Source organism: Castanea sativa, chromosome 5, assembly GCF_040712315.1.
Source record: "Castanea sativa cultivar Marrone di Chiusa Pesio chromosome 5, ASM4071231v1".
Lineage (NCBI taxonomy): Eukaryota > Viridiplantae > Streptophyta > Magnoliopsida > Fagales > Fagaceae > Castanea > Castanea sativa.
In genome coordinates this window covers 76057133-76085122 of record NC_134017.1, presented here as the reverse complement: position 1 = coordinate 76085122, position 27990 = coordinate 76057133, and the positions used below count along the sequence as shown (strand labels likewise).

The window sequence follows — 27990 nt, the reverse complement described above, 5'->3', positions numbered from 1 at the left end:
ATAGAGAGAAATACAATGAGCTGCTAGGCCTCACCTCCACTGCAAAACCCATCACCGGCAAGAAACTTTACAATTGCACCTTCAAATGGATAGATTACCACCCAAAATGATGCCACTAATGCCATGCAGGGATTTTCTATACTTTTTATGTGGCTTGCTACATAGGAGTCTTTTACAATACTTGCCCTAGTGTTAAACATCAATAAACACAAACACAATCCATCAAAATTATTGGTTTAATTTGCAGCTAAGTAGTTCTCCAATACGTTCAAAGAAAAAGGAGTATGGAGGACACTATGAAATCAAGATTGTAAATATATCTTGTTTACAAGTTCAAATACAAGGGAGTACAAGATTTAGAAGTAAAAAGGTTTGAAAGTTTAGAGATTGACCGGCTTAGGAAGCATATTTTGACAATGAACAACTAGACTAATCAAAGCATGTCAAGAAAACTGTCTGAAGCACCAGAGTGTTTTGTGATCATAGTTCTGTTTGCTTTGACTTCTCCTCTGAAGTAGTAATTGAAACATTCAAGCACTGCAAAGAGCTTCAATTGCTAAGCTTTTTAGTACTCGAGGGCAAGGGTCACCAAATTTGGTAGTGGAGATTGGGATTGCACACCTCTCCTGTCCAATGCAAGCCTACAAATCCTCAAATATGTGAGAATCCATACTAAGCAAATAATTCAGAAGACAAACTTATGCTGAAGTGAGATAGGGTTCTCATACACTATATCCGCATCCATACCTATATATCTATATGCTATATAAATAAATACAAGGCTAGCATTAAATGTTACTATACTCCAACTGCACCATCTTGCCTGCCACCTCATTGGTTGCTTCATTATTCTTTTTCTTATTTGTTTTTCACCCCTAGTTTTTTGTTTTGACAATATTAAATATATGAGTAGATGGACTTTATACATTCATCTTGGAATGGTTTTAACTATACATATAACTTTGTCTTTATATATTTATCTAATTTAATTTAGATGTTAACTAAACATTGAAATGAATGAAGAATAAAAAACGTTGTCTTTAAATATTCATCTACTTTGATTTAGATGTTTATAACTAAACATTGATATTAATGAAGAATCTAAAACAAAAAATATATATTGTTTTTTTATGGGAAAAAAATATATTGTTTGTACATTCATCTTAAACAGTTTTAAATTTACAAATAATTTTGTCTTTGCATTTTACATATTGTTCAACTTTAATTTATATGTTTATAACTAAAATGTAAAATCAATGAACATGTTGTCTATTAAAGGTATTCACAAATTTTGCTAAATCTTTGATGGTGGAGATAATACAACTTGACAATTGTCCCATAAGAAAAGCTCAAATCAAGGGTGTTATAAATCTACAAGAGGTTTAACCCTCATTGTCCAATACTTAACAAATTCATATATGTTCTTTGATGCAAGTATTTGTATTGTTATTTTATATACAATTTTGAATGCTTCTAATGAATGGTGTTTATTGTTGACCTAAGTTGGGAGAAAATTATATTATAATATGTTTTGTTCCGTGTTTCTGTCAAGTTTTAGTTTATTTGTATAACAATAAGATGGTGAGGAATAGTTTACACAGCTAAAGAAAATGGTCTATAAAAATTAATTTTGTGTAGTTTCCCCTCCGTTTTAAATATCCTGTTTGAAAAATTAGCATCAAATTGTTATGTTTTTGTCATATGATATTCCTAGATATCTGAGTGATTGTTTTAAGTATATACAAATATTTTATTTGGTCTTCATCCTCCTCAATTCATTATTGTTTTCTCTGAGATATTTAAGAAAATAAATTCATTTTTGTGTTAAAAAATTATTCATTTCTATGACAATTTTTTTTTTCAAAAATTTTCCTTTACCTTTTGTTCGCCTTTGGAATTGTACACTGGGTTTTTATGTTAAAAAGAAAAGAAAAAAAAAAAAGGAGTTATAATTATCAAGTATATGCCTATAAGGTTACAACCAACACTTCTGCTTGGGATCAACTACCTATTTCTATTCTGTGACTTCAAAGCCTTGTTAAAAATTTTGAATTTAATTATGCAATCTTGCAATTTTTGTGGGCAACATAAATTATATTAAATAATTTTGTTTTATCTATTGCTTATAGATGATATATTCTCAATGAGAAAAAGAACAGGGATCCCAAAACATACTAAATTGTTTTTTACCCCAATTCTTTCTTCTCATCTCTTATTCCAACTTCAGTCGTAATGTCATATAAGAGGAGTTGATGTAAATCTTTTTTCACTTTGGTTTTGAACAGTAGGTCAATAACTTTGTTGAGTTTTATTTATTTTTGAGATATGTCATATAATAGCCATTAAATTCTAAAAACTATCTTGCACATCAAGTGTGAAATCTCTTTTTTATTTTCATTTATATTTGTGTGAGGTATTTTATTTCTCAAATACAAATGTAACCAATATTGATATCAACCAATTCATTCAATTTGCCATTGCCAAGCACATTGGTTAAGTTTACCATTTCAAGTCCTAATTATTAAAGTCGAAAATGCATAATGAAAGAATTAGAGAGTATCCATATTCTGATGCACCTTTGACAACCTATAGTTATTGGTAAAAATAAAAAAAAAATGAAGGCTTAAGGTTAAAAATCAAGTAGTACCACCATCATAATTACCATTATTATTAGTTTTAATATTATGTTGGTGTTGGTGTTGATATTTATTTATATATATTTATGTGTATTGTTATTAATAGTAACTAGTCACTGATTTGTGCAATATATATATGGTAAAACAATTTATGCCCTTACAAAATGAAAAATAATTTAGATGATTTTTAAGGGACTTTGTTTTTTGTAAATTCAGGAATTATTTGAATTTTAAAAAAATAAATTAATAATTGCAACACCAATTTTTATAATGAGGAATAAAAAATAACTTCTATTAATAAAAATATTTTTTAATACCAAGGAGTTAGCCTCTATGACAAAAGCTAATTGTCATAAAGGGGATTAAAGTAGGAAATCCTAAAGCTAGAGTTGTTCAAGGAAGGTTCTTCAAAACACGGCAAACTTCTATCAACTTAGTAAGATAGAACTCACACCAATTAATCATGAAGGCCATGGGGAGGGTAACGACTCCGGGGAGCCATCTTATTAGGAATATTAACAAGGCCAATGCATCTCCATAAATGGCCCCCTCGTAAGTCCCCACCCTTGAATTTTTTTTTTCTTTTGTAAGAAATCAAATTAAACTATTTTCTTCTATTTACACTTAGACGAACTCTAGCCAACCATTAAATACTTTTCGTTGATATGAGAATTTCTATTATATTTGCTAAAGTTTCAATGATATATATCACTAGTGAGTGCTTTTTAGGGGGTCATAGTGCTACCAATAACAATACACATAAACATAAACAAAATAAGAACGAAAATAATAGATATATATATATATATATATATATATATATATATATATATAAACTAATGAATATCACCCTAAACTTCCAATTCTTGGCTGATGCATCTTTGATTGTTGAATTGATTGTTGAATGAAATCCTTTTTTTTTTTTTTTTGGTTAAAAAAAAGATTAAAACTATTGATGATAGTGATACCCATAATGGTATTTCAAATAAAATGAACTATGAAGATTAAATGTAACATAAACATATCCACAGAAATGCATAAAGAATGAAATTGGATACACATAAAATGCATGATTGTAGTTATGGGATATTTTAGAGTTTTTCTTTTCTTTTCTTTTCAATTCCATTAAAAACAAGATTAGTGATGTTACTCATTGTCTCGTTATATATGAACAAACAACAGTTTCATTACCTGTTGAACAATTGATGTCACGTTTACATGGCAAATCCCTGGACTGAATGTACCACAATTTCCCCTTGGAGTTCCAAAGCTAGCAAAGTTGATCATGTTGATGTGCCATCCTTGTTCACAATTTAGTCGAACTTCAGGGATTTGAGAGTTGAACTCTTGGTTTGGTTTCCAAGAGTCAGCAGGCGGAGGATCAGCCTCTGATACATGTGCACATATCTCTTGGCCAGTTCTTGTTAGCAAAGAAATCTTTGAAGGGTCACCACCAAGCTCTTCATGAAGAACTAGAAGGTTCTCTCCAGGATGAACCCAAGTACGTGGGATATGGTACCTGAACATTACTCTCTCTTCACGATTAGTTATGACGTTACCAATGATATACACAAAAGACTCTAGGACTGATGGTGATATATTAAAGTAAAATAATATATTTTTAATTATATCACTTGCCAGTGTTATAATTTTGGTTTTGAAGAAACAAATCAATATATAAACAAAAGCAAGTATTTTCAAAAGCCGAGGAATAAACGCATCCTGTGTTGTTGATTGAATAATTCAACTTACTATTCGCATAATGAATTACTTTATAAATTTGATCAACTGGTAGATATATCCATTTTATTCCTTTTTTATTTTTCTATTCTTTTGCTCATATGTGTGATAACTTCATTCTGATAAATGAATCAGTGCCCTCAAATGGATAGAATAATGTCTCTAACTTGATGCACTATCCAGCATATAAGACGATTTTCATCAACTATCAAGAATATAAGAAACCTCATGAAAATGGGAAAATAATACACTGGCCTCTGTCTTGTCTGCAGCATTAGGAAGGTAATTAAAACATGCAATGTGTTGCACACTTACAGAGTTTGAGCAGGTTGACCACAGTCCTTTAGGCATGTATTTTGGTCAAAAGTTCCTCTATAATCACAATTGTCGGTGCAGCCAGTTGGTGGTGAGAGATACGCGGTCCAATATCGCCCCATGCTCTGACCATTAACCCAAGCTTGACCCTTCCCCATGCTAGCAAGGTTTAAGGCTAAGGGACCCTTCCCTTTAGGTGCAAGGAAGATAACCTGAGGATGAAAAAAATATAAATAAAAAAGATATAAATAGGCAGAGAAAAAGAACATCAAAACAGTCATCAGTATCTTTGTAAGAAGAACGACTGAGCAAAAGAACCCAAAATAGAAAATTTCATCATGTAATATCAATTGCTGCAAAAATCCAATCATAAATACCTGTTTACAAAATCAGTAACTTTTTATTTGCTAAGGTCTGCTGAGACCTACACGATGACAGCAAGCACATATATGTTGAGTTGCCATTTGCTAAGACAAATGTTTCTGTAATTTGTGGTTGCTTCATTTGAAAGGTCTAAGTAGGCTTAGCAAAGAATAAGTTCACTACTCAAAATTGAATGCAACAAAGAATATTGAGATGTTGCCTTGATGCCATGTGCAGTCCATAGAAACCTAAAAATATATTTCGATACTGATTTATTATTTAGTAACATGATTTGTTACCACATCCACGCACCTTGCACCATATCAAACTGTGATTAACTGGAAGAGCAGTCCCCTGAGTCCACAAAGAACTATTTGCAAGACTAATTTTATCTAGTCCAAGGTATTCTCCTTCAAGTCCCACCTGAAAATAAGGAAACATGTGGAGTTATATCATATTTTGAGTATCAAGTAGAGATCCTCTAAATGGTGAATATATGTGAACCAATATTTCCTCCTTTTTTCCTTTTTTTAACTTGTTCATTGTCCAAGTATGGTTTTCTTTTCAACAAAATGAGATGTGCATAGCATGCGAGGAAACCATGACCCTGGCTCATAATCTGTGTTTGTTTGTATTCAATACCTGTTGAACAACAATGAGGGAGCAAAAATCTACCCAAAGAAGAGAAATTGGTCTCAGTCCCACCTAGCATTTAACCAGGCAACATTATTTTTGCAAGTTTCATCCATCATAACCTCCTTTTAACTGGTTAATATGATTAGCATCAAATTTAATATTCTTACATCATATTCTCATCAGAATGATCTGGCGTGTTTCCAATATACTAGTGACATCTCGCCTTTAGTCAATCTACCAAGCACAGTGAGACCAGGAATGACACTCAAAATAATTTACTTCCATTTGTCAATTTCTGTACAAATTTATATGTATCCAATGGCAAGCTATTTTATCAACATATATAATCTGACCTGATAGGACCATTCTCCATAAGACAGGTCATTTTTGCCATCCATTAAGCCACTAAGAATGACAGAATAAATTCCTGCTCCCGCAACATCAAACCACGGCCCATAGTTCTGCAGAAAAACAGAGATAGAAGAGCTTTAGAATCCTGGCATGAAGAAAGCAAGATCCACAATAGAAAAATTAGCTAGTTTATAATTGCTCCACAAATAATGTAGTTTAAGCAAGTAGACCATCCCACCCTGAACTATCATCTTGCTAGAAGTATTTTCAGAATTAGCCATAATATGTATCATATTAGTGTCATTGTAGTGTAAAAATGGGTAGTCTGCTGAAACTTGTAAGGCTTCCATTTGTGTTTTAAGTAGCTTGTAACAAACACTAACATATGGTTTTCCTATATATGTTCAAGCAGCTCTAGCAGATTATAAATACATAATTCCCTTATTCAAAGATATATTAAGTCATCAATTAGCCAACAAGGAGAGAAGAAACAATAGCTTAAGCCTATAAATAAATGTTTTCAATATGATTCACTCATCAGTCTCATCATATTTCAGTAATATGTTCTTGTTGCATTTCAGGCACATCTCAATTCTTGCATAATATGCACATTGAAATTCAGCCTGTTTCTGACTGATTATACCAGTTTTCAATGGAAAACAACCAAATGTTATACTGAGAGCAGACTGTTAGCCTCTCTTTATATTATTTTTTGGACTACCTATTGATATATCTTGCTCTTGGGTGATAAACACTACACATGAAGATGAAGCATTATGAACAACCATGTCGAAACTAATTTTAATTCGTAATCTGCATGTATAACTTCTTATAGCCATCAAGTAGCAGTTCTCAATTTGGGGAGAATTCAAATGCAGGAAAAATATATCGGAGTCCACAATCATTTTATTGAGAATGGAGGTTCACTAATGGATAGGCTAGAAATTCCAGCAGACTGATTCCTATATGTTCAGAAGCTCATTTCACAGAAACAAAACATAAAAAGCATCCACACAAGATAACAGTATTTAATGTGGTTAAGCCAACTCAATTTACAACCATAAACAATGTTAACCAAAATCCACTACAATTTGGATATAATCACTAACATACTCTCACAAAAAACACTCAGAAACCTCACAAATACTTAATAACCTTACAAAATGAACACTCTCACAGTCCATAGCCCCAATACACCCAATGGTGCTCTCTCACTCAACAAATAAACAAATTATCAACTCACATACGCGGGTGTCTTTCAATCCCCAAAGAACTACAAAACTGCCCTTTTAAAAAACCTCACTCCGTACTTTCTAAAAGTCTTCTCCTTTCTGTAGTGGGACTGCCCTTTACAGGACTATTTATATGTAAGACTCCAACTTCTCTTCAGTGGTGGACAAGAAATACTAAATTACTTCATTGACAAGGAACAAACTTTCCTTCCCCACACAAAGAATACTTAATAGATAACCAATTCCAAATAGGATTTTGAGTCAATCTGTAGCACTATCTTTGTGTAAAAACTAAAACTAAACACAACACACAGAAAAGATGATGCTTATGTGCAAGATATTGGTCAAGGTGATATTATGAAGTGAGGAAAATTTATATACCTGTAGACCAATCATCATACTCAGAACATCCAGAGTATTGTTTCCATGGTGAACAGTAATTTTCTTGGTGAGGTTGAAGTGTGCATCCTCACGATTACCATATCCAAATCCTGCATTATATTCCATATACAATGTTATCAATCATTATATTACACACACACCCACACGGTAAAACAGTTTCCAAATCTGCAGTCCAACCGGAAACATTGTGAGTAAATAGTAGATGGACATAATTATGAACCTTGAAGCCTTTTGTTTACAAAAACAAGAGCTGCATGTCCCAAACTCTTTATGTGCAATAAATAATCTTTCTCTTTACCCGGCATTATGTTCTCTTCCACATTGATACTGCCAGAATAGTGAAGTACATCCAGAAAAAAAATGTAACAAGAATTGAAATGTCAATAAAAATAACAAGACAAGAATGCCAAAGATTTGTGTTAGATAAGCCTGATGAGCAAAACACTTGATTGAACTCATATATTCTTTACAATAACTAAATTAAATTAAATTAAAAAAAAAAACACACACACACACACAGATACGGGAAACACATTGTCAATTATAGATCTAGTTTCTTATTTGAAAGCATTTTTATCTTGTATCCTACCAAATGAATCATGAAGATTCAGAAAACAGAAATAAGAAATTCTCGAATAACCATAACAATCTACAATCAACAAAATATAACCATAACAAATTCTCGAATGACCTTATAAAAATTCAGAGCATAGAATTATTGCAAATTTTTTCTTGAAATAATAATCAAAGCAATATCAAACTCATCGTCAAAATTTGGTAGATGGAAATTCTTGCCCTCTTCTGGAAAGTGAAAACTTTCATTAGGATTTTATCTCCACACATACCGGCATTGCATAACTAATAAGAATGATTAAAACTGATAAATTACCTTGTTGTGTACCATAAATAATCACTAGTGTCTTTTGTTGTATCTATATGCTCCAATAAACCAGACTCCACAAATGAGTTGTTACTCCAATTACCCACTTTTTCTTTATACCAACACCATGCAGATGGTGCCCGTAAAAGCTCATTAACACTGGAGGCATAGGCAGATGATATAAATTGAAGATTTCTTTGTGCAACAACCTAGAATCATAGCCATTGGTGGAAGAAACAAACTTAATAGATATGACATATTCAAACAGTTTAAAATATAAATTCTGAGAACCATCTGACAGAGATGTGAGAGAGAAGGAAGGCTGAGGTAAAAAAAACTATTCAAGTGATGTAGATAGAGTCAATTACATGTATCTCCAATCTGGTAAGACAAACTATTTTAAGACATGTCTTATACTTGGGTGATTGGAATTTGAGAGTGTACATAAGTTATAGGCTCAATAAATCATATGACATATTATCTGTGCTAAAATAAATGCAAATTTGATTGACCAAAGGTCTAAAGAAAGAACGCTAAAGTGGATTAAAAAATGCACCTTAGCTGTGTTAAAAATGACATTCTTGCAATCTGGAAGGATGCTCACTGACCAAGCAGGAAGGAAGTACAAATTTCCATTAAATGTGACATTTGCATCCAAACTGATGTCTAAATTTGCAAGGAAGGCCGCACAGTCATTGGAAGTTTTGGAGTAGATATGTGCCTAATGAAAGAAGCAACTATGGTGTAAATTAATTAATTGGAAGCAAGAGAATATAATAGTGATAATTATTAGGGCCAAAATGCATAACTGCAAGTGATAATCCAATTGGTATCAGCATGAGTTCCAAAAGGAATGGCACCCAAATAAAAAAGTGGCATTTAATAAGAGAAAACTGAAGAACCATTTGTCCCGAGAACACAGGCAAACACTTTAAACTAGATTATGCAGAAACATGAGAATGTCATACAATGTGAACTAGAATTTAATTACATCAGCAAGCTTGGCCTATATTGCATCATATTTCATGAATAGAATAAGATCATCATATCCTTTTGTGACTGGATGAAGGTTAATAGGTAGTCAGCTAGACACCAATAGAAAGGCTAAACACTGTGCATATAAGAATCTATCAGCCCATATGGTCCATGACATATTGTTGCTGACCAAAGGGGATTAAACAAAAGTTCAATCATATGAATAAGTAGATGACTTCAATCTTATTTTCTTGAGACAGCATCGTATACATATAATTTTATGTTCTCCATTGTATCAAAAGGTGATCAAATAAATGCAATAACGACATCAATGGAGTAAAAGTGAATATAAACTTTACACACCAGGAGAACAGAAATGTCAAGCCTGTGTTAAAACAAGAAGAATACAGAGATTTGTGTACTCTACAATACTTTGTAAATGAAGATGTTCTTCATTTTTTTGTTTAGAAAGTTCGAATATTGTCTAAAGTGATTAAACTGTCCCCCTTGTCTTATACAACATCTTTCTTCTATTGTTCAATGTCACTCATGCTAGGACTTCTCATATCAATTTAGACTAGAGAAGAACTACTAGAGCTGCAAGAATCACTGCTTCGAATTTGATTTGATGGTTTCTTTCAATTGTACATAGGCCAGTTACATTTTGAAATTATAACATAGTACATACCTCCAGATTAGTGCCAAGTTGCACTTGAATTGGATCTGAGCTGATCAAATATTCTTCACAGAGCTTTATGGCCTTGTGCAAGTCACGTAGGTGACTCCACTTTGGTTGTCTAATATAACCTAAATACAGTATTTCAGCCATTAAAAAAAAAAAAAAATAAAACCTATGTATAGTACACCTCACAAGATGAACAACTTCAGGCACTTGTAAGGTAGTTCTGAACTTAGCCATTGCAAAAGGAGGAATATACATAGACGAATCCCATGTCAATTGAAATTCACATTGCCTCCAAAGGTTGTACGCACAAAGTATCACAGAAAGTGCATTGCTCAAAAAATTGGAGGCATATTCTTAAACAGTCAAGGCCATAACATTACATTACTCAGTTGGATCGTCATTTATCAGATTCTCGACTACTTGGTAGTTCTACTAAAGATTAAAATTTATTCTAAAGTAGAAACATTAAATGCAGCCCAACCAGTTGATTTACTGATTGAACAATCTACTAATTTTGAAAGAGCGTAAAATTTTAAATTTCAGGTGCTGCAAAATATACCATATTCATCTATTGGAGCATCATAATCATAGCTTGTTGCTGCCATAGGGCCACCAGCCGTTCGTCCAAAGTTGGTCCCACCAAAATACTGCAAGGAAAAATCAGCAGAAAACCATAATGATGTTGATGAAGTTTTTAAAAATTTGAAATGAGAAGTTGTAGCTTACCATAAAATAATTTTGAAAAGTGCCTCCTGTTTCAAAAAACCGTGCAACAGCAAAAGCAAGGTCCTCAACAGGTCGATAAGCAATTGCATTGCCAAATGCAAGGAACCTACAACACTAAATAGGATACTTAACACTATCTCAAATGAATCAAAAGCTAGAAATCTTGGCTACACTAATACATAAACAAACAAGCTGATTTAACTAAAGCTCATTACCATCCACTGTAGTTCTCTGTCCACATTTTAGGTTTGGAAGGGGAATTTGGGGAAAACTGATCACAATAAAATCCATTGCATGTGTTTATCTGCAGGTAAATTTTAGTTAGAGAAGAATTGAACACAAATATTGGAAAACAAGAACATCAAGGAGGAGAAAATTTGATGCATTGTAAGTTCAAGGATAATACATGTTAAAATGCTGAGCAACAGCCAACAGCTTTAGTCCATGACAAGTTAATTAAATCACTTTCAATTGGATCAGGTGCATCGTTTTGTCTGCACATCACCCAAGGTACAGTCGTGTTCAAATTAACAGCAGTTTCTGCTGCCCATTTGACATATAACTCTCCACCAACTCCATATGACCCCTCAACAATTCCATATCATTCTCAACCTGTCACAGCACATATGAGATGTGAAATTAAAATAATAATAATAAATATCCCTAAACAATTTTTTATTTTTTTATTTTCTGACAATTAATTATCATAAACATGAACTGCAATGCTTAAGATGACAAATCATGCAAGCAATTGTGCAACTAAGCAGAAATGAAGCTCCTAACCAAAAGAAAAGGAGGTATAACTGAAGCCTCCAACCAAAAGAAAAGGACGTATAAGTATAACTGAAGCCTTCAATAGGACACTTGTAAAAATATAACACAATATAACAGAAAGCTAGTTGTTAACATGATATGATAAGCACTCAGCAGGCAGCATGTTATAGTCAATCATATAAATGCTAGCAAATTCTACTTCTGATGTGCATACAAAGAATTTCTAGCAAGATTCACTCAAGCATATTTACTACCCATTGCTTTTCTAAAATACAAAACAGAAACATAGTGAGTAGAAAATGTGACAGAATCCAGTATCATGTACTTTTTGTCTGGGTAGTTATGGTGTCATTGATCAAAAGATAAAGTTGAATCTATTAAAGAAATCATAAAATATTGATTGGTTTTTAGCATACATTCATTAACTATGAACTTTAATAAATCCAACATGACTAGATACAATGTCTGAGCAACAGAGCCATGACATGAGTGCCACTCTACACTTTGATCCCTGATTAAGATAACCATCAACCTCTACAAAATTAAGTATATCTCAGTAGGTTATCCACCGATTCAAACAGCTACATGGAAAATTTATTTGAAGAGGCTCATAACTATTAAATATAGTCTGTTCCATTAACAATAAACAGGAATATACTATTAAGCAAACACAGAGTCTAAAAGCTTGTTGAAAACAAAAATGTCTAGAATCAATGAGTTTGTACCAATACTTGGCTATAATATATAGGTAATTACCTGTGCCAGAATTATTGGCCCTCCTTGCGATGCAAAGAGATTCTCATCCTTCATCAATCCAACAATTTTAGCTAGAAAAAGCTTCATTTCTTTCTGCACTCACAATTAGACGAGTTGTGTACAACTTACGCAAACTGTTTTTGAAAGCAAAAACAAAAAAGAGAAAAAAAGATCAAATATATTAATACCTTGAAAAGGTTATTTGTTGTCCGAAACTGAATTCCAGGAATGAAACGTAACCAAACAGGGAATCCCCTGCCAAAAGAAAATGGAGTTTCAGAATCTGTGCACAATAAATTGGAGAGAAAATTATTTCAGATTCAGATTTCAAGCAAATCTCCAGAATTGACTGAATCTCTCAAGCAACTTTATTGGGTTTTATAAAAAAAATCCAACAAACTCTTTTTGCCAATAGAAATTTAAATACCGTGAATATATGAATCTACAACATTAGCTTGACTACATAACACTGCAGTGATCAACCACATATTTTATAGTTAGGCAAACCAAGGCCAGACACAACACATTTTCAGTTATTATGATTGGTAAAATAGTAGAACAGGAATAAACATACAAAACTATGAGAGAGAGAAAGAGTGAATGTACAGCATCACAAAAAGAAAGCATGTAATAAAAACAAACCCATAGTTCCATTCAGCACAAGCATATGGGCCAATCCTCAAATGCACCAAAAGTCCAGCTTCCTGCACTGTCTTCACAAACCTTACCAAGTCAAACCTGCCTTCAAAGTAGTACTACCAAAAAGAAAAAAAGAAAAAAATCAATCAACAAGAATAATAATATATTTAGAAAGACAACTGCCATAATTATCTATTAAAAAGCCAAATAGACTAGGCAATCAGCCATTGTAGACATCATAAATTATTCCATTACATTTAGAGAGGCCTGATCTCCATACCTTTCCTTTCACAGGCTCATGGTAGTTCCAGAAAACATAAGTCTCGATGACATCCAGCCCACCTTCCTTTGATTTCTTAATAATATCCGGCCACATCTACATTGCATCCCAATGTTTACAATTTAAATTAAGAAGTAATGCAACATCTATCAATACTAGCTATGCCTATCACCAAGAGCCTTGTAGCTCAGTGGCATTATCTAGTTCTCCCATTCCCATAGTGTTGAACTTTACTTTCCCCCTCCCCCACTTAATGTAAGTTCACACACACACAAACAGCTTTCAACTTAGTCAATCAAAAACTACATCTCATAGTAAGAAATAATGAATATGAAATTCACCTCAGGAGTGCTTCTTGGATAGTGAATAGAACCCGACTGCAAAATCCTTCTCTTCCCATCAATAACAAGTGCTTTATGGTCATATGTCACAGTGGTAGAACGTCCTTTCTCCCAATAATAACCTTCAAAGACTAAAACAACTAGTAGAGCTATCACTCTCACTTTCGTGCCTCCCATAATTTGAATTCAATAAAGCTCACAGTACCCAGAATGGCAAATATAGTGAAGTCTAAACAGACTTAGCAAGACAATCCAGACAGCTCAGCAACATCCTCAACCAATGCTAGGGCAAGGCTGTTTTCACCAACATGAGCAAAGTTTAATGCTTTAAAAAAAAGACCCAAAAAAATTTAAATATTTTTGAGATTATAATACACGTATATTTTGATGATTGAGGTCAGTGGTGATAGTGGGAGTTGTTTTGTTTCATTTGTTAGCAACGAAAATGTATATGCCAGAGCTACAAAGGTTGGTTTTGGTCCTTCGGGGGTGAAGCTGTGGTACTTACTGACCCAGAATTGTAAATTTAAGGCTTGCTTTCAAAGGGAGAGTACAAAGAATATGGAACAAAAGGTAGCGTTTACAAGTTTCTTTAGCTTCGGCCGCCAGCTGAGAACTAAAAGACGGTTAACACTGTTCTTGTTCTAAAATATTTTAGGAAATTATTGTGGTAAGATTCTACAAGCATGATATGGATAAGGCACAAGCTCCAAACTAGAATCTCTATCAAAAGAGACCAATGCAAGTCCACAATGGTATACACAAAGCCTAATAGGAACACACTCCGAGTGCAGAGGCGGTGGCACGTTGAGGCCCCTGACCTGGAATTTTTTTTTTTGTTTTGTTTTATATATAATAATTTAAAATTTTATATTTGTTGTCCTTAAAAAAACAAATTGGTGACCACCCTCAGTTTTTTTTTAGGCCCAATAAAATTATACTTTGATCTATAATTTGGTCACTTAACAATATATTAGGCCTTTTTTTTTTCTTTTTCTAACAACCGCTCCTAATAATATCTCTTTTATCATCCGACTAAGATATCAACATCAAGCAAAAAGAAAAACCCCAAAAAATATGAACTAAAATCTTTAAAAAAAAATTACAATTATAGCAAGACCAAAAAGAACACAAGGGAAAAAGCCAAGATGAATGCGGACCCCATGCACTACTCATGCAATATTTTTAAATCAACAAAAAATAATAATAATTAAATATCTATAAACTAATTAACTAAATACCCAATCAAATTTTAAACCAAATTAAATTCCTAACCTAAAGGATATAAGAACCTCAGCTCCTCAATAGAAGCGACTCAGCCAACAGCCACATCCAGAGCAGTCGACGGCGATATCGGAGATTCCCTTACCCAGATCGGAGATTGCGAGATCGGCGACGGCGACGGCGGGATCGGGAAATGAGAACCTCAGGCAACACTAAGGTATTTCAGTTCTCACTCTTTTTCTCTATCTCATCTATGCTGCAAAACCTCTGACTGACGAGCTAGTATATGGTGTACCCGGCATATATGCCGGGTCACTCACACACTGGCGGGTCTCACAGTGCGTGAGAGACCCGGCATATATGCCGGTACAAGATATAATTTTCGCTGACTGAGAGCGGCGTTCTCTCTCTCTGTTTCTCTATTTCATTGTATGGCTTGTGACTATTTTTTTTTTTTGATAATGCAGTGTATTGACTTAGACTTGGACCTCTTTGACTGTTTTTTTTTGTCTTATAATCTCTCTTTTTTTCTGCTTTGACTTAGACTTTAGGGTGCGTTTGAGTAGCGCGGCGAACTGCGTGCGTTTGTGTTTCATTTGGCTGGTCCATGATACTGTTTATGGACAGCTCAGTGACGAAAAGCACATAAACAGTAATATCAGCCCTAAAAGATATAATGTTACAATATTTTTTATAATAAATTTTTAATTTTCAACGAAATAAGGATTGTATGCTATGGTCCTCTTTGGGCAAAATTGGTTTCTTAGCTTTTGTGTAAGTGTATATATGTAAATATATATTTGTGTTGACTGTTGATTGACCATTGTCTCTTGAGTTTTTGGGTGGAGGGGGAGCATTGGATTGGAGTTAAGCCGGGTGGATAAACTTATAGTTTATTGTTTATTCTTTTACTAACTATTATGAAAAAATATTTGATAAGGAAATTATGTACCTAAGATTCATCTCTTGTGCAAGATTCATTTTCAGTGCAAAATTCATCTTTATCTTTTAAGTGAATTCGTGTTAACCTTAACTTAGAAAATCTTCGCTTAGATATGAATTTGCGTGTTTTTTTGTTGTTGTTGGCGCCAAGAAATGTGGTCTCTTAATCAGTTTTCAAGGGATAATAATCAAGTGGCTTCTAACCACACATACACACCATTTCACAATGATGTCTCTCTCTCTTCTATAAAAAATTCTGTATGTTTCTCCCTTTATAACTAACTGATTATCTAATTGGGCCGATCTATTGGGTCTTTCCAATTGGGCTTTAATGTGTGGTTTGGAGTGGGACCAGAAGGGACCAATAAAATACTAGTTCCAATGGATCTTGGGCTATCTGTCAACTTTGGACAAGTCCAAAGTTGCTCTTAATTATATTTAATATCACTATATAAATATAATTGCACTCTAGACATTTTTAATAAATTATATCCCAAGACTTTATTATACATGCAACCCCTCCATAAAATATTCGTAGTAATACAAAGTTATGAATTTAGACTGCCACTTTGAAACATTATTTGCAAAGAGAGCATTGGATACAAACCATGTCACTTCTGGTGTCCAGGACCATGTATGCGTATTTAGGTGGGGTCCCTATATTGATGCGTGAGAAGTACTCATTGCTACCTGAGGCTAGAGCAGAGATGATTGAGCTACTAAACCCTAGGCCTAGACCTCCACCTCTGTCGTGCTTGGCGATTGCAAGGGAGAGAAAAGAGTCCATTTGCAGCGCATCGTGTTGGAGCTTGAGGTGGAAGAGTTGGTCTGGGGTTTTGTTGAAGGAGATGGAGTCTATGTGGTGGAGTTGGAAAGTGGCGATGGAGGTGGAATCTGGGTTGGCTTCGGTGGAGAGAGATTCAGATTTGGGTTCGGGCCATGAGAGGGTGGTTTGTGGAGTAGTGAGAGGGTTAAGGAGTAGGGTTTGGGTTTGAAGTGAGGCTGAGGAAGAAGTGGCGAGAAAGAAGAAAAGGGTGGTGGGGAAGGTAAAGACAAGGAGGGCATTGTGGACGGTTGAATTTCGAGTTTGAAATAAATCAAACAAGTAAAATAGTTTCATAAATACGAATTTGTATTAATGAATATGTGGTATAATTTTTTGTAATTACAAAAGAGTGATCCTCTGATTTGATCTTCTTGAAAGACTTAATGGTTGAAAATGTAATAATGTGATTTTGACTTTGTCGGGGACGTTTTGCGACAAAGGCCAAAAATATGAAAACGACCCAAATCTCCCCTTGGGCTCTTTAGAAGTGTTTATTTGTGGAGAATCAAGCCCAAAATTCACAATGTATAGAAAACAAAGGCTAATGGTGTTTTGACAAGAGATAATCAAAATGCTAAAAAAGCAAAAGTGCATAAAAAGCATAAAAAGCATAAAAACATAATAGGTCTGAAACTTCGACCCACAGTCACCGAGAAGAGGAAATTGAGAGAGGTCGTAAGGAAGAGAGGGAAGGCTCCCCTATACCCATATTTTCACCCCTAAGGTTCAGAATGGTGAGAATGTTTCTTGGCTCAGTGGGTTTTTGCTCTCAAGTTTCAGCTCTATGGGGAAAACGTGGTTCAACAAGTCTGAAACTTCGACTCACAGTCACCGAGAAGATGAAATTGAGAGAGGTTGTGAGGAAGAGATGAACGGTTCCCCTGAACCCATATTTCCACTCCTAAAGTTTGGAATTATGAGATTGTTGATTGGATGAATGAGCTTTTGCTCTGAAGTTTTAGGTCTCTAGGTAGAACGTGGTTGCCTTGTCTATGAGCTGAAAAGAAAGTTTTATATAGAGTTTGGGGTGTTGCTCTTGATTGGTTTTTGAGTGGTAGAAGAGGCTTTTATCCCCTATGATACTATTTTGGTATTTTGGCTTGGGTAACTTTTGTTTAGGGAAGAATTTTGTATGTTTTTAGCATGATTTTGGAAATAAAGTGGGTTTTCTTTAATTGGTTGCCTTTGGTCAGAAATTTTAGACCATTGGGAGGCTCACCTAAGTGAGGGCTAGCATGGAGTTGGCTAATGGGAGCCAACTATGTTTAAAGGAAAAAAAAATGTTTGAGCAGAAACTTTGAGTCATAGTCACCCAGAGTATAAAAACTATTTTGGAGTGAAAATTTTGGATATAAGACCTACTCCATGAGCCTGAGGTGCTACCAGCGTCCCTTGCCCACTTGGTAGCACGCATGGGCTAGGCTCATGCAAAAGGTTCGAAAGGAACCAACCCATACCCTCCAAACCACACTTTCTCAATTTCTCCTAATAAGTCGCATGGGTTTGGGTCATGCTTAAAAGAATAAAATATAATATAATACATGAATTGAGTCCATAAGGAAGTAGGGCTTGGTTGGATTAGACTTGTAGAATATGTGTCGTGAAAACAGGTATTAACAAACTTGAACACCAAATATCCTCCAATTTGACTGAAGGATGGATTGAAGACCCTTGAAACAGAATTATAATGAATTTCTGGCTATAAGCTTATTAGAAATTCTTTATTCTTCGTGTTCTTGCTACATTTTTCATCTTCGAAGGTTTGTGGTGGAAATCCTTTGATGCTTTAAAGGCTTGAATCCGTAAAGTTTCGTTGATTTATAGTTTGTTAAGGTTTCTAGAGGTTTTTGAGTTTGATTCCAGCAAACTTCAAGATCTAGGTTGATAGTTTGGATGGTTTTGTTTTGAATATTCTTGGGTTTTGAGGTTGAAGTTCTTGAAGGTTTTGAAGCTTGATTCTTGCAGAGCTTCTGTACTTTTGAGTGCTTCTGAATCTTCTCTGATGCTACTTGTGCTTTAGATGTCTTGGTGTGTAGAAATGCCTTAAGAAGGCTTCTATTTATAGGAATTTGGGGGTGGGTGAGCGACATGTGGTGAAACTTGATTGGTGACACATGTCAGTTTGATTAAAGAAGCTTTAAGACTTTTTCTCCAAGACACGTGGCATCCTTTGATTGGCCGAAATGTTTTGGTTTTCAAGGTGACATATGTCAACACTCAATTGGACTGCCTGCATCATCGCTTACATGCGTTAGGCCGCTTATGTCATTGCTTACACGGGTGATTGGTTTTTGCATGCATTTTATGTCTCTATTTCAACGACATTTGGCAAATTTCTATTGGTTTTCTGAATAGTGATAATAAAAACTAATAGTAGTACGTGGTGCTTTGTAATTGACCGTACTTTATAAATTTTGTAGTATGATGTGTTAATTTGTAATAGGTCAAGAAGCAACAAGTAGCAACCAATCAACTAGTGGTTTATGAATACTTTGTTTTGTTTAATTGAACTAGACGTAGCAAGTTGCAACCAATCAACAAGAAAAATGACGTCATGCTCATTAATAAAATAAAATTAACATGACATCATATCACTAATTAATTAATAAAATAAGTAATAAAATAATAATCATTCTACTTGATAAAGCTACTTTACTAAACAAAACAAAGGGACTAATTAAATATCAAATTGAACACTGAATAGTTGTATTGCTGCTAGTGCATGACTAGTAATGCTATATTTACAAATTATTTTACAGAATTTTTATAAGTTGTTAATGTGTCTAACTTCTTAATAGTTTTTATCTAGACCCACTATTAACATCACTTTTAGTTACTCATGCATCATATACAGCAGTGGAGATGTGGAGTGATTGGGGCCTACACTCTAGATTAAACCAATCGGTAAGAATTAGGGGTGTCAAATGGGCGGGTTTGGGGTTGGCAAAATTGGGTTGGGTATATAAAACCCAAATGACCCATCAAAACCCATTTAACTAATTTCTTTTAACCCTAACCCAAACCCAACCCAATCCAATTATAATGGGTAAACCCCAACCCATCCAATTACCCAATTATTGAAATTACCAAAATGCCCATAAACACAGTAACAACTCACTGACAGGAAAATGGAGGAATAAGATAAGAAACTAAAAGTTGTCCACCGTTTGGTTGCCAAGAAAAAAAGAAATAAAAAATAAAAGGAGACAAAACCTCTATTCTGCTTTTGGTTGCCAGTAAAATGATAGAGAAAATGGGAAGAGAAATCTAAAAAATGAGAAATCCAGATCTCTCATTATTCAAATGCCAACAAAACACCAACATTAAAATTAAGCAAACATCATTTTCCGTCCATTACCTCCACTTTCTCGACAACCAAATAAAGGACAACAATGGCCAGTAATTACAAATGCCACGCACGAATCAGACAAACACACACACACACAAAAAGCGAGAGAAAACGAAAGCATTTTGTCAAAGATAGATATCCAAATAGAGACACAGACAGGGTTTCGCTCAAGCTCCAAAAAAGGCTCGCCTCGAGCGTCCTCAAGTGTGGCTGTGGCAAGGTTTGGCTTGACCCAAATGAGGTCAACGAAATCTCCATGGCCAACTCTCGTACGCACGCTCTCTCTCTCTCTCTCTCTCTCTCACTCATTTTTTTGTTTAAATTGTTTTATATGGTTTTGATCTTGTATGCTATTCTATGCTATGATGTGATTGATTTGATTTTATTGTGTTTACTCTCTTCCGACTTGTTTGGTTGTTGAGAAACCGTCTGAAAATTTTAGAAATGGAATGGATTGGTTACTGTGTTTATGGGTTTATTTCTTAGGTAGTTGGGTTGATTTGAATTTTTTTTTATTTTATTGAATTTGGGTATATTGTTTTTAGGTTAAATGAATTTCAATGAGTTTTTAGTTAAAACCCAATAATCATTGGGTATAATTGGGTTGATGCCCATTTAACCCAACTAATAATTGGGTGGGTTTGGGTTCAATTAGAATGGGTGGGCAAATGGGTTTGGGCTTAGTTTGCCACCCCTAGTGACAGGAGGCAAGATTCGTTGTCCCTTGGTTGGCTGGTCAAGTCTTCGACTGGATGGAGCACATTGCGAGATTTTATTTCTTTATTTAATATCTCTCACATAATTTTTCAAATATATATATCACATAAATTAATACATTAGCATTTACTCAGTTGTGATATTTTTCCAACGCGACTCAATATATTTTTTTAAATAATAACAGTGATTAATAATTTTTTTAAAATTGTTTTATATAAAAAAAATAATATTTTAATATATATTTTAATATATTTTTTTTTTGCCGTAAGCCACCAGTTAGCATTACCCTTTCTTATATAAGAGAACCTGTTGCACACGGTTCCTAAATTTTCCTCGTCAGGCTAAGACAATTTGAGGCAGCTTGACTTGATTTATTGACCAGAATAAATTAGCCATCATTTTCCAAACCTTGACTATCATTTTCCAAACCTTGACTTTATCCATATCTTCGCAACTTCTATCCTATTAATTTTATGAATCTAGTAGTAGCAAAAAAGCAAAGAGGTCTGGTTTGATCATCATAATGGGCGTTCCTTCCATCAAGTTCTGCATGACCCTTTTGGTCCTCTCCTTGCTGATCAGCTTCCTTAGCCAATCGAGAACCGAAGCTGTTCCAACTTACGCCTACCATTCTTGCGGAAACGCACCCAGTTTTACCGCCAACACCCCCTACCAGTCCAACCTCAATCAACTCCTCGCTTACCTCTCCTCCAACGCCACCCGCAACATTGAATTCTACAACGCTACCGCCTCTGCCATGGGCTCTGCCGATACGGTCTACGGCCTCTTCATCTGTCGTGGCGACATGTCCGCCGATGTTTGCCGAGATTGCGTTGCCAACGCAACAAAAGACATAGTAATACGCTGCCCAGTGCAGAAAGCTGCGGTGGTTTGGTACGAAGAGTGCATGGTACGCTACTCATACCGCTATATCTTTTCCAGCATGGCTACTGACCCAAGCGGTTTCCTATGGAGCCGATTGAATATGTCGGAACCAGACCGGTTTAACCAGCTAGTGCGAGCAACAATGAACGACTTGGCAAGCCAGCTTTCAAACGTTAGGGCTGGAGCCAAGAAGTTTGGGACAAAAGAAGCGACTTTCACACCGTTTAGATTTTTGTACACCCTTGCCCAGTGCACGCCGGACATTACCGGTGCTGATTGCAGTAGGTGTCTTGTAACTGCTATAAATACTTTGCCGGGTTGTTGTGGTGGAAAGCAAATGGGCTCAGTTCTGTTTCTTAGCTGTATTGTTAAGTATGCGGTGTCCCCGTTTTACCAGAGTGCAAATACATTGGCTCCCTCGCCCCCTCAAGATCAAGTTCCAGGATCAACAATTTCACCTAAAGGTAATTTTTTATTTGTTCGATTGTAATTGCTTTTAAATTTGGGTTAAGCTCCTTCTAAAAAAAAACAGCTGAAAATCACGACTTTTTAAATAGTGGTCAATACCGTTTCGTACCTACCGGAACAGCCAATACGTATGAATCAGAGGAGGAAGGAGACGAAAGATTAGAAAATAAATTTTAAAAAAATGCAAATCCTCTGTATTATAATCTGTAGAGTTAATTGTGGAAAACAGCTTCTTCTATTTTTCAAGAAGCTCACGTGGGTGTGTGTGCTCTAGAAAAAAAACAGGAAAAAAAATGTCTTTTGACCCTTCCAACTTGCAAGTTGCAAGTTGTCCCTTACAACTTTCAATTTTTTCATAGATAATATCCGGCTACTTTTAATTTTTTTGGCTTGAGTAAAAATTTAATATATATATATACACACTTTTAAGTCAATGAAATATATATATATATATATATATATATATATATATTGAAATGATAAACTAGTATTAATTGATATTTCAATATATTGTTCTTTTGAACAAATCTTAACAATATCAAGTACAAAATTGACTAGTTAAAAAATCACAATTTTAATTACTTTTTAGGGTGTGGATAGAAGTGTGTAAAACAAGTTGTGTAACAGCTCCGTTTTTTCACCTCCCCTTCCTATTATATTTATTTGAGTGATGGTAAATATATTAAAAATTTACTACATAAATTTTACAAGCTAACTTATGAACAATCACCAAAATATAATTTAAACATTCATGTATTATATTGTTTAAGTGACACTAGATTGATTAACAAAAAAAGACGTTAGATTCTTATTTAAAAAAAAAAAAAAAGAATTGATATCAATCAAATTCTATATTATTTGTAAGTTTTTGGTAATAAAATTTATGGTGACTTTAACAATTTTCAATTGATTTTGACTGATGGAATTTTTTTTTTTCATTTTTTTAAAATTTATGGAAGACAATGGCTAGTTTTATTTATGAAATCTCTCTTTGTACAATGGGGGAGAAGAAATGAGGTTCACCCTTTTAATCATTAGTTCCTCCTCTCATTCTCCTTTGCAAAACCAACCAAATCTTGAGCAGCTTTATTACAGTTCTTTTTTTCTTTTTCTTTTTTTGAGAATGCTCTATTACAGTTCTTGGAAGCAAAAACAAACCCTTTTTCTTTTTTTATAAACAAACTTAAAATATCTAATTGGCTGACACAAACTCCTCTAATATCACTCCTATCCCGGTGACACACATGTTTCCTTTGAAGGAATTAAGGAGTGCAAAGCTAGGTTTGAGCATTCTAGAACAGCTGAGGAGAAGCCTGCATTTAGAGTTATTTAAATTTTAAGTATTTCACGCTTGACATTCATTTCTTCTATTCAACAAGATATATGCACGGTACTAAATGATTTAAATTTTTAAGAGTCATATGGGATGGACTTTTAGATGTACTATATTTAATACTGTATAAAATAAAGCCATTTTATTCTAAATTAAGAGTTTATTATTCTTTTTTTTTTTAAAGGTTATAATTTGCAAGCAATATGTATTATGGAGCACTATTGTTCTTTTTCAATTATCGAAAATGGACTAGGCTTGGGAGTCGAAACAGTAAACTCAAACTATTTTTTTTTTTAAAATAAAATAAAATAAAAAACCAAATCTAGTATTAATTGGGGCGAATGTTGGCTTGATTTGGTGATTTCACTTTTTGTTTTTTGGATTAATTTAATGGATTTCAATGTATCAATGTAAGCTTCTAAGACAGTATTTGACCAAACAAAGACGAAACCATAGCTGGATGCTCCAATATATGGTTGGTTTATTCATCTAGCCGGCCAATAAGGATTTTTTTTTTTTTTTGGTCTACTTATCTATTTGTGTTCAATCATAGGACAGTAAAGGAATTAAACAGTTCAGGCTCAATTTACGAAAATATTGTTTCTGTTCATTTATTTACAAAATTAAATAAAAGTCAAAGTTAAGTTTAGGATCAACTATCAAATAAGCGAAACTCAAATATAATAATGTGCTCATTAACAAATTTGTGAGTATGATGCTCAATTAATACATTTATAATACTATATGTTTAGATGTTTAGATATTTAAAATATAATTATATAGACACAAGATTTGTTTTTTAGAAGGATATAGACTTGAGATTAGATTATATAAGTTTGTAGTCATGTTTAGAAGATATTAAATTATTACTTATAATATATTGTTGATATTAATCATCCATTTTCTAGTAAAATTATTTACAAATTCTAATAATTGTTATAAGTTCATGAACAAAAATCATTCTGTCTAATTAACTTAGATAGTTTAATTTTATTTATAATTTAGCTATCAATTATTAGCATAAATTTATGAAGGGGTAAAAACTTCAGTAATAGTGTTTACGATATACAGGAAAATAATAAGTTAATCAAATAAGTATTATAAATTCAGTTTAAAACACTAGTATTACTATTTTTGTGTGTGTTCTAATAAGTATTACTGTTTACTAAAAAAAAAATTGAATGGACTCGAACTTGTTTGATTGGAAAATAAATTAGAGTTGAACATGAAATCTAATTTGATAATAAATTTGCTAAGTTGGTAGTTGAAATAAATTTAAATGAACAACCATCAACTTTTACGATGCAGCTCCACTTATTTACAGCCCTCTTCAATGAAACATTATTGTCTACAAAGGAGCTCTAATTATTAATCATTTTATGATTTTTCTTAGCAATGAAACATTATATTGTGTATGCAGGAAAAAGTCAAATCTCATTGCAGACAATTGTCGTTGTTGTTGCTTCGATTTCTGTTTCTGCGTTGCTATTTGTTGCCGGCTACTGCTACCTTAGAAGGAAGCAGAGAAAAAAATACAATGTTATTCAGGAAGAAAATGGTAAACAATAAATGATTTGATTGCATAACATTTTCATATTTCCTAATTTTTACATTTGTAGTTACGTAATTAACTGTTTTGTCTTGCAAATGATATTACTACAGCAGAGTCCTTGCAATTTGATTTTGCAACAATTGAAGGAGCCACCGACAAATTCTCTGATGATAACAAGCTAGGTGAAGGCGGATTTGGTGTGGTTTACAAGGTGTAGGATTATTTATCAGTATTTGTCTACATTTTGTGTGTGTGTGTGTTTTTTTTTCCGACAAAGCCAAAGCATTTTTGATATTGAGATTACATGAAATTGTTTGGGGTAAATTGTTCTAAGATCGGTTGAAGTATATTCTCAGGGCATACTTCCTAATGGACAAGAAATAGCTGTGAAGAGGCTATCACAAACCTCTGGACAAGGATTAGGAGAATTCAAAAATGAAGTTATAACGGTAGCTAAGCTGCAACACAGAAATCTTGTAAGGTTATTGGGATTTTTCTTGGAAGGAGAAGAAAAAATACTTGTTTACGAATTTGTGCCCAACAAAAGCCTTGACTACTTTTTATATGGTAAGTCCCTTGTATGCATATGTCTGATTTTATAGTTTGCCGTAGGATATGTGAGGATTAAGGTTTTCCTTCAAGGAGGATAAAATCCATCCAAGAAGGGCTCAGTTTGATTGCTTAACTATTAATAAGTCATTATTGTTGTGGAACTCACAAGAGACGAATATAGATTAAATTGTCTCTATGTAAGACTGTAATATTTTTTCCCAAAGTCAAATGAATTGGTTGAATATGTGCATGGCTTAATTGATTATTCTAATTTTTATTCTAACTTGAATTTCTCTCTCTCTCTCTCTATATATTTGATGGATGATTAGATCCTAAAAGACGAGAACAATTGGATTGGTCAAGACGTTACAAAATTATTAAAGGCATTGCTCGAGGAATTCTTTATCTTCACGAAGATTCTCGACTCAGAGTTATACATCGTGATCTTAAGGCTAGTAATATTTTGTTAGATCAAGACATGAATCCAAAAATTTCAGATTTTGGCATGGCAAAGATTTTCGGGATTAATCAAACTCAAGGAAACACCAATAGGATTGTCGGCACATTGTAAGTTCTAAATGTCTACCAAAACTCTGCACTACTCTAATCTAATATTCTACAAATTCTACTTTCGACAATATAGGAATGTGTTGCACTCTAACCTTCCCTGTAGCATGAATCTTTGCATGAGTAATGTTGTCAGATATACTATGAGCATTACATTGTTTAGGCAAACCCGTCAGCATATCTTGTCACTAACATTTGCTGCATCAATGGTGCTGTATTTGTAGTGGCTACATGTCTCCAGAATACGCCATGTTTGGACAATTTTCTCTGAAATCTGATGTGTACAGTTTTGGGGTCCTAATTCTAGAGATTTTAACTGGTGAGAAGAACAGTTCTTTTTGTCAAGCAAATAGTTCTGAAGACCTTTTAAGCTATGTGAGTATAAACCAAACATTCAGATTTTGTCTTCCTATATGAATGCCAACATCATCACATTAGTGTGTTGGCGCAAAAATAGTGACATTGCAACATTACTTAACCAATTGGTGCAGGCTTGGAAACATTGGAGGGATGAAACACCCTTGGAATTGTTGGATCCAACTTTGGGAGACTCTTACACGAAAAATGAAGTCATCAGAAGTCTCCATATAGGATTACACTGTGTACAGGACAATCCAGCTGATAGGCCTACTATGGCTACGGTAGTTCTTATGCTAAACAATGACTCTGTTACTCTGCCGTTACCTCAACGACCAGCATATTTTTTCCGTAGCCGAACAGACGACAACAGGCGTTCAAACGAGCCGGAGTCAAATCAATCTACAAGCAAATCAATTTCTTATTCTGCCAATGAAGTATCAATTACTGAATTATACCCTCGCTAGTCACGTATTGTAATTAATGGTCTCACTAGAATTAGTGTTTGTTTATGAGTCATGAAATTTGAACAGTGAGTAGCATATGACAATTGCTTAAAGATTTGAAACTTCATAACCGTAGTAGCGTTCAATCCAATAAGTATAATAAACCAGAACCAAGGCAAAATGGTTAGAAGACCAAGCTGTACTTTATTTTACAATTACTAGATACATGCCTCACGGCATTACCATGATGACTTTGGTGGTTTGATATAGAATCACACTGCTAAGGGCTTGCCATGTTTATTAGTCCATTTGGCACCGGTTAATTTGGTTTTTCAATTTTCTTTTTTGGTTGTTTAAAGTTGGAAATTATGATTATATTTGTAAAAGTAAGGTATTAAATAGTTGTATAAAAGAAATTATGCTCCACCTTCATTCCAAATAGAAATATGTTTGTAGTGGGGCCGAATCAACTCAAAACAATGGGAAAAAGTTGTTTAACGCAAAAAAAAAAAAAACGACTGACCAAGTCGCGATTTTGACTTTTTGCATGAGTATAAATGTGTGTAATAGTGTGCAATAAACACAGCTTCAAAACAATATATTTGTTTTACAATAAGTGAACCACATACAAAGGCTAAAAACTTGACAACCTCGCTATTGAATATAACAAATGGACATTCATACACTTCTCTATCTATCTACCTGGAAATGTCACTCGGTCTTTCCTCTTATTCGTCACCTTTTGTCAAGGTAAGGGAATGGGTTAGGGTCTAATTCTACCACCCTATAGTACAGATGAGTCATTCAATATATAATGCAAGGTGGCTGTCACTAGGTGGTAGCATTTAATGCAAATGTGAAACTGAGATGGGGAGAAATGTGCTTGTATCAAGGCTTTTATTTAGAAATAATACTTAGTGCTGGTTTGGATAGCACGTCCACGTCTACGTCTGTGAGGTTTCTGGGTTTTCATTTTATTTTTTTTTTAAAGACCAGCGCTTGGTGCACTGTTCATGGGACATGAATAGTGCACTAAGGCAT

At 34.0% G+C, this 27990-nt stretch overlaps 2 protein-coding genes and 1 long non-coding RNA gene across 4 annotated transcripts; 1 reads left to right on the top strand and 2 right to left on the bottom strand.

The window, feature by feature from the left end:
* Window positions 1-225: 225 nt before the first annotated feature.
* LOC142635832 (beta-galactosidase 6-like) lies at window positions 226-11219 on the bottom strand. The gene is made up of 13 exons (XM_075809901.1): window positions 11157-11219; window positions 10942-11047; window positions 10775-10862; window positions 10219-10337; window positions 9112-9276; window positions 8565-8764; window positions 7896-8002; window positions 7655-7764; window positions 6044-6151; window positions 5367-5477; window positions 4692-4903; window positions 3828-4155; window positions 226-641 (listed from the first exon to the last, which is right to left on the bottom strand). Exons 1-13 carry the CDS (start codon window positions 11180-11182, stop codon window positions 531-533), a joined length of 1791 nt encoding a protein of 596 aa, XP_075666016.1. The 5' UTR covers window positions 11183-11219; the 3' UTR covers window positions 226-530.
* Window positions 11220-13390: 2171 nt separating this feature from the next.
* Window positions 13391-16069, bottom strand: LOC142636175 (uncharacterized). Its single transcript, XR_012844268.1, has 3 exons — window positions 15007-16069; window positions 13732-14025; window positions 13391-13486 (listed from the first exon to the last, which is right to left on the bottom strand). It is a non-coding gene; the product is annotated as an uncharacterized LOC142636175 (long non-coding RNA).
* Window positions 16070-21107: 5038 nt separating this feature from the next.
* LOC142636174 (cysteine-rich receptor-like protein kinase 10) lies at window positions 21108-27372 on the top strand. Of its 2 annotated transcripts, none has more exons than XM_075810292.1 (7): window positions 21108-22138; window positions 24896-25033; window positions 25141-25238; window positions 25384-25594; window positions 25909-26146; window positions 26371-26521; window positions 26638-27372. In XM_075810292.1, exons 1-7 carry the CDS (start codon window positions 21313-21315, stop codon window positions 26968-26970), a joined length of 1995 nt encoding a protein of 664 aa, XP_075666407.1. In that variant the 5' UTR covers window positions 21108-21312; the 3' UTR covers window positions 26971-27372. The 2 variants fall into 2 exon arrangements, with proteins under 2 accessions (XP_075666407.1, XP_075666406.1); XM_075810291.1 differs by having other exon boundaries at window positions 21111-22138; window positions 25138-25238; window positions 26638-27371.
* Window positions 27373-27990: the final 618 nt, after the last annotated feature.